Source organism: Balaenoptera borealis (genome assembly GCF_965194805.1).
Source record: "Balaenoptera borealis genome assembly, chromosome: 1".
In the NCBI taxonomy this organism is placed as follows: Eukaryota; Metazoa; Chordata; class Mammalia; order Artiodactyla; family Balaenopteridae; genus Balaenoptera; species Balaenoptera borealis.
In genome coordinates this window covers 126,694,251-126,706,963 of record NC_138860.1, presented here as the reverse complement: position 1 = coordinate 126,706,963, position 12,713 = coordinate 126,694,251, and the positions used below count along the sequence as shown (strand labels likewise).

Sequence of the window (12,713 nt, the reverse complement as noted above, 5' to 3'; positions counted from 1 at the left end):
AGATGCGAAACCTAAACAGCTGAAAACATTTCAGGATAATTCCATTTAAATATCTGGTACCAAAATAGCCTACATTAAGATAACCCTATTGAAAACCCTTAGATTTGAATTAATTCTAACACAATAACTGAAAACTTACTTTGGGTTTTTTTTTTTTTTTTTTTTTGAGATAGGTCATTTTACATTCATCTTAACTATATTCATCACTGCACTGAAGTAAAACTGTTCTTAAGAAAACCTCTAGGAAACTCAGGAATTTAGAGGTATTATTAAAAATCTCATGATGATTTTCATTCATGCTCTTGTGTATGAACATGATACTACTTTTATTATCTGAATCCAAACTTAACATGGGAAAATATTTACAAGCCATACAACCAAGTGGAGAAGATATATACATAGCCTTGTGTCTGTGAATAACAACAGTTTCCTACTAATTTCATCAGCCTTGGGAGAATATGCATGTGTTACAAATTCTCGTTGCTGAGCAACATATCTCCTTTGTATGTGACCAGAGATGAAGAACTAAGTTAATTCTTCCTGCTAAATGCATGCCTGTCCAGTGACAGGTCAAGACCCATCCTTAAATCAGTATGTTACTATTGCTTCCAAAAAACAAGTTCTACTCCTAGAATCAATTTATACTTCTGCAAACACAAGAAATACATGTATAATCATCAACAACAAGGAGAAGAAATTAAACTTTCACACCATTTTGTCAGGTTTTTTTTTAAAAAGAGCATTTGAAAGAAATTTCCTGTGTATTATAATTCTTTCATACTCACCCTATCACAAGTCAGACACTGCACTGAACTAATGATTGTTCCATCAAATATGTCTGAAATAACACTTCGGTATTTCTTGTGCTGTTTTTTTCTCTTTGGAGATGATGCAGACTGAGCTAGGATTGAAAAACAAGTATAGAAATTTTTTTTAGAAATCAAAGTAGTTCCTTTAGCATTTTTTTCTGAAATCTTTTAACAGCAAAATTACTATGCTGAAGAAATCTGTCAAAATACCATTCAAAAGCATTACCTAAAGAAAACACACACACACACAAAAACCTCAAAGAGAAACCATGATGAAATAGAAAGTATTCAGCTTCCCATCTTGACTTCAACCAGAATAGTTTTGCTTTTACTTATTTGTTTTTGCTTCCAAGTAAGGCTTTATTTGAAGAAAGGATTCTATTAAGCTTTGAGAGTTCTTTATATATTCTAGATACAAGTCCTTTGTCAGCTATGCGATTTGCAAATATTTTCTTCCAATCTTATCTTTTCATTCTCTTAATGGTGTCTTTTGCCAAGAAAGATTTTAATTTTTTTCTTTTACAGATCATGCTTTTGATGTCTTTGATGTCTTTAAAGAATTCTAACACAAGGTCATGAAAACTCTTATAAGAGTTTTACAGTTTTACATTTTCTAATACTGGAACTCTCATACATAGCTGGTTGGAAAGCAAAATGATACAGCCACTCCGAAAAACAATTTCATACAACATTAAGCATAAAACTAACATAAAACCAATAACCCCACATCCAGGTGCTTACCCTTAACAAATGAAAATTTATGTTCATACAGAAACCAGTACATAAATGTTTATAGCAACATTATTCATAATTGCCAAAAACTGGAAACAAATTCAAGTATTTGTCAGTGAGTGAATAAACAGTAGTACAGTCACACAATGAAATACTACTCAGTAATAAAAAAGAACTATTCAGACCTGCGATGTGACTGTATCTCAAATTCATTACGCTAAGTGAAAGCAGCCTGTTTCAAAAGACTACATCTGTATGATTCTATTTATATGACATTCTGGAAAAGGAAAAACAATAGGAATAGAGAACAGATTCACAGGGCTGGGGCTTTGGGAGGAGTAGTGGGATGGTCTGGTAGTATAAGGGAATTCTTTGGAGTACTGGAACTGTTCTATATTCTGTTTGTGGTGATGGTAACAATCTATGCACGTGTTGAAACTCAGACCCCTACACCAAAAGAGTGAATTCTGTTGTATGTAAATTTGTGCCACACACACACAAAAATTTTAAATCATGGTTGTGTAAAAGTATGCTGTCAATTTAAAAAGCTTGAATAATATTTCATAATTAACATTTTAAACTATCAAAGCAAAGGAACCTGAATAACTGAAACTTCTACCTTTTTTGTGTGTGGGTGCCAATCCTGGCCACAAACTGCCTGATTTCGGAGGGCTTGCTGATACACGTGGGTTAACACCTTCACTTGATGGGAAGGTCTGTGATGTAGACAGCTCATTCAAATGGACATCAGTAATATATTCTGTAATATTTAAAATTTGTATTATTACCTTAAATAGTAAAATTATTCCACCTGTCAAATAAAGCTTTCTTCATCTGAGATTTTGAACACAATTCACATTAATAAATGTCAGGTGAAATACCTGATAGACGTTACGCTTGCTAAGCAAACTAACAGTGATTTTCCCCCTAGGAATCTAATTAACGTTTATAACACATTACTGTTGTAAGCAATCCAGAAAGTGTGCAAATATAAGTGTGGAAATATAAAGCCAAAGAGGATCATATTTATCCTAACTTAGTATTTAAAAAACAAAAGCAATTTAGGGCAGTTTTTTAGAAAGCTTTAAAACCATATGGGAGAAAAAGAGATTATCCCCCCAAACTGACATAGTAAGCAAAATCTAACAAGAAATTTAGGCATAAAGTAATTATAAATTATTTTACTCTGTTATAAAAGGAAATAAAACCCTCTGTCAGAAAAAAACACCTTTTTTGGAATTAAATTATGAATCAAGAAAATATAAGCTCTATGAGAGCTATCTTGATTTGCTGTTGGATTCCTAGTACATAACATATATTCCAGGGCAAGAGACTGCTCAAAAAGTATTTGAGTGAAGAAAAGAGAATTATACATAACAGACCCTGAAACAGAATGATTTCAGGGAATTTTCCAGATAATGCAAAATAAATGACTTTTATTACTTTCACAGAGGCATTTCTCATTATCCCAACCATAACTAAAAGCAGACTGCATAATATTGCGGGAAGAAAGAGGAGGAGACTCGCTCTAGCCTTTCAGAAGGGAATAAAGTTAATATCATCTAGGTCAGGGATTGGCAAATGATTCCTGTGAAAGACCAGATAGTAAATATTTTAGGTTTTGCGTGTCATATACGGTCTTTGTCACATTTTTCAATCAGAAAATGTAAAAGCCCAGATCCCTAATCCAGGTCATCAATTAGTTACTAATTGTAAGAATAAACTTGATATGGAACAATAAAGAACCAGTATGTCAAGTAATCAGGCTTAATCAGGCTTTTGATGAGGAAAGGCTAGATAGCAGACGGCTAAGTCTTTCAATACTGAAATTTCACATATCTATTGACTAAACAACTTCTAACCACATCTAAACTTCTAACATAACATCAGTATAATCAAGGAGCCTCACACGTTTTCCTGACTAGAAGGCATTTATGTACTGCACATGGGTGAACCACAAGTATTCCTGTGGTTAAGAAAGTATCCTTCTCCTCCAGAAAAAATGTGGGGTTCAAAAACATAAGTAAATTGTTTAGTAGTTCCTACTCTTCAGTAATTACAAATGATAAATTTTTTATGTTCCTTGTCTACCACTTATTTTAAGGTCAGAGAATCTGAACCTCTGATGGTTTAATTTTACGTGCTTTGGAGAATTAAATACCACATTAAGCTAACACAAGTTAACCCTAGAAGAAATAAATGTAAAATGCAAAGCAACCTAGCTCAACTATCTTTCATTTGGCCACGTGCTCTTTCCCAAAGGAACAATGACATGTATTACGGTATAATCTATCGTAACCGGGTTCATTATAGTTAATTAAACTCCTATGCCAAACATACACCAAGTATTTCGTAGCTGATATGACTCCAATGACAGCAATCTAAATCTAACAGTCTACAATTTGGATTATTTTGCTATTTTGCAGATCTCAACCAAATCTGCTTTAAATGACATTAACTTAACACTCACATGCAAATAGTACTAAACTCTACTAGTTAGAAAGCCCAAAAGTTAACATCTATTTAATACCCTCTTTCTTTCAATTAGTATGGTTGAACTATAATGTCATATACGACACACAAAATATTAAGCTAAAGCTGTTAATTATTCTATTTCATTTTTATTATGCTAAATATAAACTGTGAACATTAACATGTAAATTAGAAATGTATTCTAAAGTCACATATCAAGCTAATTCCGCTCTCCCCAAATCAGAAAATGGTAAAATTACAAATATCATCTTAAATATAAACACATCTTGCACCCTTTGTCTAAAAATGAAACACTATCATTTGCAAATTATAAAAATTGTCACCTGAAGCTCTGCTGTGTATTTGCACTTTGACAGTTTCCTGATTGTTCAAGTCAACTGTTTCAGACACAGAGTCTCTATCTAATTCTCCTTCAGAATTCGCTTTAATAATCTTATTGCACATCTTCTCTTTTTGCCAATCTTTTGACATTTCTGAATTGTTTTCATCATCCTGAATTAACATTGTTGTTTCATTATTATCTTCAGAAAAGCTTCTAGACCCATTTTCATTTTCGGCTTTATCACTGCTGCTACAAGATTCACAAGACTGAAAATCTGCATCTGACTGGCTCTTGTCTTCCTCCACGGTCTCCTCAGTCATTGTAGTTTGAGGATCCTCTTCTACTTCCATGACCTGTTCTTTCAGTTCTTCATGAAGCAGATCCATTAAACATCGAAGGAATTCTTGAGCATCCTAATATATAAGCAACATAGATATTACCATTTCATTAAAAATACATGTATGTAGAAATGAGAAAATATACAAAATGTGGTTAGCAACTGATTTCTAAATGTGTAGCATTATACTAAGGAAATACAACTTTGTAGACATAAGGCATTGGAGGGATAGGAAGCACTAAGTTCTAAAAAGTTATGTAAATAAAACAAAAGTACTTAAAAAACTGAACATGTATTTCAATTAAAACTAAAAAAAACAATAAACAACAGCAACAAAAAACTGAAGATGATCTGGAGGTCAGCTTTAGTACTGCTGCTATTTTAAAAAACTTGAGGAGTAAGGATTTGCCTCATCTGACAATAAGAATTCAGAGAGATATCCTAAATTCAAGTATAAGTTTGGCTTAAAACTAAAGCTTTATCCAATTTTGCACTGTATCTCAAAAATCCTTGATCAACCTAGAATGTTTATTGAAAATACAAATTCGTAGGCCCCAACTTATGTCTACCAAGTCTCTGTGATCCAGGAATTTGCAACAGAAAAAGTTAACAGAGAACAGGTATTGTTTTGAAAAAGAAACATATGTGAGGACCAGGTATTAACATGAAAAAAACATTATATAAAGTACAATAATTGAAACTGCCATTGGTATCAATCCAAAAAATTACAGGTCGATGAAACAGATTAGAAAGCCCAGAAACAGACCTTATTATATATTAATGTAAGCATAAAAATTAATAAAGAAGAAACTTTTAAAACCAGATAAGAAAATTCTTAAATCTGTAGTTTCGTACAATTTGTTAGCTGTTTGCAAAAAATTAAATTTGGATTATATTGTAATGTGAAATAAATGACACATGTCTAAAGAATTTTTTTTAATTAAATCAGAAAATACAGGTAAAATTTATCTCTGGATGTGGAACTTTTCAAAGCTAAAAGCACTAGAATATACTGACATATTTAAACACCCCCAAATTTAAAATTTCTAGAAAAATATGAAATTAAGAGAAATGTGGAAAAATGTAAGCCAAAAATATATGGGGTTATTATTCTTAGAATTGCAAATGAGTATATAATAGCATAATGCATAATAGCATTTTGCAAATGTATTAAAGATTAATATTATGAATAAAAAGCAATAAAGACGTACCTGCTGAGAATACCCCCGAAATGTTGGATTTACAGTTTTAATTCCTTGAAACAGATTAGTAGGCACAACAAATCCTGGCCTGAGGAAGAAAACATTTTTAGGAAGAAATCTGTGATTTTTAGTTTTTATTTTAGAAATGAGCAATCAGGGACTTCCCTGATGGTCCAGTGGTTGAGAATCCACCTTCCAATGCAGGGGACACGGGTTTGATCCCTGGTCGGGGAACTAAGATCCCACATGCCGTGGGGCAACTAAGCCCACGCTCCACAACTAAGGAGCCTGTGTGCCACAACTAAAGAGCCCGCATGCCGCAACTACAGAGCCCAAGTGCTCTGGAGCCCATGCAACACCACTGAAGAGGCTGTGTGGTGCAACTACTGAGCCTGCACGCTCTGGAGTCTGCGTGCCACAACTAGAGAGAAGCCCGCGTGCGCAATAAAGACCCTACACAGCCAAAAATAAATAAATAAATATAAAAAAAAAAAAGAACGAACAATCAAAAATTCAAAGAGTTCAACTGAAAAGTATCTGTGTTTCAAAAAATCATTCAAAATTGCCCAGTACTGGGACTTCCCTGGTGATCCAGTGGCTGAGACTCTGCACTCCCAATGCAGGGGGCCCAGGTTTGATCCCTGGTCAGGGAACTAGATCCCACAGGCTGCAATTAAGACCCGGCACAGCCAAATAAACAAATAAAATAAATAAATATTTTTTAAAAAAGGGCGTGTGTGGTGGTGGTGGGACGAATTGGGAGATTGGGGTTGACATATATACACTAACATGTACAAAATAGATAACTAATAAGAACCTGCTGTATAAAAAAAAAATAAAATAAAATTTAAAAATTAAAAAAACATATATACTGAGCCTGCGCATCTGGAGCCTGTGCTCCGCAACAAGAAAGGCCGCGATAGTGAGAGTGAGAGGCCCGCGCACCGAGATGAAGAGTGGCCCCCGCTTGCCACAACTAGAGAAAGCCCTCGCACAGAAACGAAGACCCAACACAGCCATAAATTAATTAATTAATTAATTAAAAAAAATATATATATATATACAGGGATTTCCTTGGTGGCGCAGTGGTTAAGAATCCGCCTGCCAATGTAGGGGACATGGGTTTGAGCCCTGGTCCGGGAAGATCCCACATGCCGCGGAGCAACTAAGCCCGTGCGCCACAACTACTGAGCCTGCACTCGAGTCCACGAGCCACAACTACCAAGCCCCCGAGCCACAACTACTGATGCCCGCGCGCCTAGAGCCCGTGCTCTGCAACAAGAGGAGCCACCACAACAAGAAGCCCGCGCACCACAACGAAGAGTAGCCCCTGCTCACCACAACTAGAGAAAGCCCATGCACAGCAATGAAGACCCAACGTAGCCAAAAATAAATAAATTGATGAATTAATTTAAAAAAAAAGAAAAAAAGATTGCCCTTTCGTTTAAAAAAGAAAACACAGTGAGAAAAAAAAAGAAAAAAAAACAAAAACAAACAAAAAAAATTGCCCAGTATTATGCTTCACAGGTTCATCAAAAGAGCTTATTTTTGATATTTAAGCTACATAATTTATTGTTCTCCTCCCTAATGAAATGATTATGCTCTACTATGTGATTTTTCAAAAAATACTTCTAATTACTTAAAATAATATTTTAATTACTTTAAATTCCTGGGATAAGTATATCTAGTACACTATCTAAATAAAAATTTTAAACCAGCCATCAAATACTCATGAAAACAAAAATGAAAAGTAAACCAGATGCAAGATTTAATCACTTAAAATTCTGTACTATGATACTTCTGAAGTTTAGTAAACTTCCAAGAATATTAAGTTTATAGTTTCAGGGCAAAGAAGCTTAAACATAGCAGTTAAGGGTTAGTTCTAGCTATGCAGTAAGGGACTTAGAAATGTTAGAACCCTTGGCAGCAACGGGTAATACCCAATAGGGATAAATAACAAGGGAGAATTCTGTCTCTTGACTATTAGAAATGTGAATGACATACACCTTCACATCCCCAAATAATTCATTAAAACTATCTTTTCCTAGCATACTGAAATGACAGTAATAACAAATTTTTAACTCAAGAGATACTCTTTAGTAGGGAGTCAAATATCTCAAAGAAAACTGAAGCACTTAAGAATATAAGAACATGAAAGCTTTGGTGATTGTTTTCTTAGGAGAAAGGCTGGGCAGTTCTTAGGAACCATTAAATGCAACTTTCTGAATAGTTCTAATACAAAATATTACAGCAAACAATTATTTTTCTAATGCTACACTTAGAGCAAATAAACATAAGCAGAAAAATAAACATTCATATATGCCTCTATGGTCTGATTTTAGCATTGTGAGAATGCCTACTCCTGAATTAAAAATCAGAAGTGTCAGTAACAGCAGCTTTAACAGTTCAACATTTTATCTCCAGTCCAGATATTTCATTTGGATGTTCATTTTCAAATGTAACATGCCCAAAACTGAATGTCTCAAATCTGTCTACTTTTTACAGCTGTATAAATGCACCTGCAAGTGTTTAATATTAATGATATTCATTTAAAAATATAATAATGAAAATAAACATATTAAGTACATACCTGCTTTTATGCCACAGCTCTGTCATCAGTTTGAGGTAACTTTTACAAATAGCTGGTTTCTTATCTGTTCGGGCTAGTCCTCCACAATCAAGAAAAAACTGTGTCAAAGGTGGGCTAGTTTAAAAAAAAAAAAAGAGTGCAGTCACAGCTTAATACTGATTGACTTCTAGTCATTCAATGAATTGACAGCACATAGAGCCCTGTATCTGTTACTTCTTTGCTCCCTTTTACAGCTTCACATTCTTTCCTTCATTATCTTGCTCAACCCATCAAATCAGATTTGACCCACCACATCAGAGTCCTCAATGCTGCCAAATCCAGTAAACACCTTTCATTTCCCCCTCAGTAGCATTTGTCACAGGTGGTTTACCCCCTTCTCTTGACCAATGTAATGCACTTTTTTACTTTTCTTCTTGACCTCTTTGGTAACTCTTTTCCCTCTTCATTGTTTTTTCTGCTCTTACCAGGTATCTAACTATCAGGGTTCCTCAGGACTTGATCTTATGACTTTTCATCTCTTCCCTGGGTGATCATCTGCAGAACATTCCATACTGCACCTACCTACTTTACAGGACTATAATTAAGAAAAAAAACCTAATTGCTTTATTAGAGACTTTCCACCTACAGAAAAATATAAAATATTTTCCTAGGACCTCTGAACTAAAAGTGATTTGAGGAATTAATTAGTTCAAGCTCCTCATTTTCTAGACGTAAAAACAAATAACTTCCTCAAAGACATACAACCACCTAGGGTCTGAGCCAGGACCAGCAGTCTTAGGAAACTGTAGGCATGATCAAAGCAACCCCATTGGGACAACAATGGATTATGTCCCAACTCAGTTTCTTGCCTACTCTACCTTAAGAGTTACTCAACAAGAAAGAGGAAATAACTTTTTCAGGAATATTTATACATTTAGGCTTTAGTTAATCCAGATAATTTTTTAAGTGGGGGCATTTCAGAAAAGGGGGGGAGGCAGCACTATGTGTTGAGAGGGGTGAGGGAAGAGGTACAGCAAGGATTTAATGGGATCCTGTTGGCTAGGGGAATTGAATATAATTGTCACCTCTTTCCCATATTACTATTAATGTATATTTCTTTCTTTTCTCCTCTCACTCCTTTTTTGAGTGTACTACAGCAGCACGGTTTTCTGCTCCAAGAGTAACTCTATTATTTTTTTTTTATAATTTTATTTTATTTATTTATTTTTGGCTGCACTGGGTCTTTGTTGCTGTGCGCGGGCTTTTCTCTAGTTGCTGCAAGCTGGTGCTACTCTTCGTTGCAGTGTGCGGGCTTCTCATTGCGGTGGCTTCTCTTGTTGTGGAGCACAGGCTCTAGGCTTGCAGGCTTCAGTAGCTGCAGCACGTGTGCAGGCTCAGTAGTTGTGGCTCGTGGGCTCTGGAGCACAGGCTTAGTAGTTGTGGCACATAGGCTCAGTAGTTGTGGCGCAAGGGCTTAGTTGCTCCATGGCATGTGGGATCTTCCCAGACCAGGGATCAAACCCGTGTCCCCTGCCTTGGCAGGTGGATTCCTAACCACTGCACCAGCAGGGAAGTTCTCCAAGAGTAACTTTAAAAAACTATACTAACAAAATTAATTTCTCTACTTACCAATTGGAAAGAGCCTGCAAAGCTGCATTCATATAACAAGTATTTCCAATATTTTTCAAACCTGTAAGACCTATTAGGAAAAATTATAAGTTATGTCATCATTCAATAATGCAATGACTCAATTTTATGAGTGTTTGCTGAATATGTAACTAAGTAATTATTATGGTTCCCAAACTATGTTAAGGAAATACAAAATACATTATAGAAATACAAACAGCAACTTGAATAACTCGAAGAGGTCAGACTTACACCAAAGTGTTAATTTTCAGAAAATTATTTAAATATATCCTTAAAGGGTTAAGATTCCCTTACCTCAACTATAAAACAGAAAAGTCTGTACTAAACTATATAGATAGTTTATACTAAGAACTGTGGGCTTTAGTAAAGTGATATCAGAGAAACGAAGCATCAAAGTTGTTAGTTTGCTTTTTCACAGATACAATTTTACTAGGTCAAATTTCAGAATTTTTTTTTTATTTTTATTTTTTGTTAAAAGATGTTTTTTTTTTTTTTTAATTTATTTATTTATGGCTGTGTTGGGTCTTCGTTTCTGTGCGAGGGCTTTCTCTAGTTGCGGCAAGCGGGGGCCACTCTTCATCGCGGTGCACGGGCCTCTCACTATCGCGGCCTCTCTTGTTGCAGAGCACAGGCTCCAGACACGCAGGCTCAGTAATTGTGGCTCACGGGCCCAGTTGCTCCGTGGCATGTGGGATCTTCCCAGACCAGGGCTCGAACCCGTGTCCGCTGCATTGGCAGGCAGATTCTCAACCACTACGCCACCAGGGAAGCCCCAGAATATTTTTTTTAAATACAATTACTTTATTGATTTCTTACAATCAAATACTGCCAACTAGCATTACTTCCACTCATGCATCATTAAAAACAAAAGGATATTTCCTTGGTATTTTCAAGTGATGCATAATACAATAAATAAACAAAAAAAGTTAGAACTTAAAAATGCACCCTGATTAATTATGTAAACTGATAATTTTTTTTAAAAAGCATAACCGATAATCTGATTCCTAGAATTTTTTTTTGTAATTATCTTCTGATCATCTCTAGATTTTGAAATTTTCACATGGTACAATTTCCTAAAGAAATGGACAGTAGCATACAAAGGAGTGTTATACAGGAGAATTATTTTACCTCTTGCCTTAAGTTCATCTTCTTCTTCCACTTCTATGTCCAGATCATCAAATACAGCAATCAGAGGAGTTTTTAATGTTGTGTTACTGGGTATTTTAAAATCCTTGATAACAGAAAAGATAGCAGGCTTGAACAAATCCTTAGGTCAAAATTTTTTTTTAATTTGTTCGCAGCTTATCTGTAGACTTCTACAATCTCTCCCGATACTTGTTACTAAAGTAATTTTGCATACTTTTATGCGTATGAAATAGTTTTAAATATTTTTTTAAATTCCAATATTAATTCCTGAGAATTGGATTAACTCAAGAGGTTGCAACTGGTGACTTGGTCAAATGCTAGTCCACACTGTTTTTAAAAAAAAAGGACAAAAACCGAAACAAAAGCAAAACTTTGAGCTAATATTTTAAAAACTGGGTGAGCTCACATAAAAATCAAATTCGGCAAGTTCTCTTCTAATAGCAGAAGATCAAAGTACACTGAACCCATTTAGCAACCATCAGTGGGAGGAGGAAACTGAACAGCAGAATGTACTTAGTACGTGTTCTGGTTCTCCAGCTTACTACAGCCTATTCCTCTTCTTCAAGGCATGCATATATGCACTTATACCCACCCACTTTATACATTTACTTTACCTTCCTGGCATCTGTAGATACTAGATATTTCGGTAGGCCCCATATTCTCACTTTGGTGTATTGAAATACAGAGAAGTAGAGCAGCTTTAAAAAAAATCATTCAAAATCTTACCTCCTACAAAATTGTTTGAAAAATCTTAATGACATTTGAATGGTTTCCAATACTGTTATTCTATAAATAATGTTCTGATGAACTGGGTTCAAACAGCCTGTAAATTTTATACTGCTAAAAAAATCTGTACAAATAACTTTTTTTTTCTTCTGAGTAATTTCTTCAACAATGGGATCATCAGGAAGTTGTATGAAATTAAATTCATGCCTTTTATGTGTCATAAATATAACTCATCAGGAAATTATTTACAAGCTATCAGAAAAGTATCAGTATACTTATTCAACCAGATTCAGCATTCACTAAGAGTTTGCAATCATAATCTATTTGGGCAGAAATGGCAGATAGCTGTTTTAACTTACTTTTCTTTAGTCAGTGATGATTATTTTCTCGATGTGTTTTAATTTGTATTTCTTCTTTGTGAACTATCTGTACTTATTCTTTAGATTATTATAAATTGTTATCAGTTCCTCATGTGATTCAACTTTTAATTATCACATTTTTGTTAATAGTGTTAGAGGGTTCAGGCAAACTTATTTTCAAACTACCATGGCATTCAAAAAAAACCAAAAAACACGTTTTTGAATGATAGATAGGTATCAGTAGGAGAAACAGTAATGATGGTAATTTATGACCTAGAGTTATTCAACTGTGAAACTAGAAATGCAACAAGTATACCTTGTCTAAAATCTAGTCACTTTAAGTTATATAATGTGTGAGGCAAGCAAATTTA

The 12,713-nt window shown here is 34.6% G+C and overlaps 1 protein-coding gene across 7 annotated transcripts in view; it reads right to left on the bottom strand.

The window, feature by feature from the left end:
• USP33 (ubiquitin specific peptidase 33) overlaps window positions 1-12,713 on the bottom strand; it is a 63,477-nt gene that overhangs the window by 21,229 nt on the left and 29,535 nt on the right. For 6 of the 7 annotated variants that reach the window (XR_014234303.1, XR_014234304.1, XM_082354911.1 and 3 more), the window contains exons 6-12: window positions 11,240-11,342; window positions 10,094-10,163; window positions 8,486-8,599; window positions 5,905-5,983; window positions 4,358-4,769; window positions 2,161-2,301; window positions 786-901 (exon numbers count right to left, since the gene is read on the bottom strand). Coding sequence is in view for 5 of the 7 variants with exons in the window: in XM_082354911.1 (XP_082211037.1) it covers window positions 786-901; window positions 2,161-2,301; window positions 4,358-4,769; window positions 5,905-5,983; window positions 8,486-8,599; window positions 10,094-10,163; window positions 11,240-11,342 (1,035 nt within the window). In the remaining 2 variants the exon portion in view is untranslated. The remainder of the gene's footprint in view (window positions 1-785; window positions 902-2,160; window positions 2,302-4,357; window positions 4,770-5,904; window positions 5,984-8,485; window positions 8,600-10,093; window positions 10,164-11,239; window positions 11,343-12,713) is intronic. The other variant, XM_082354909.1, reaches the window with a different exon arrangement.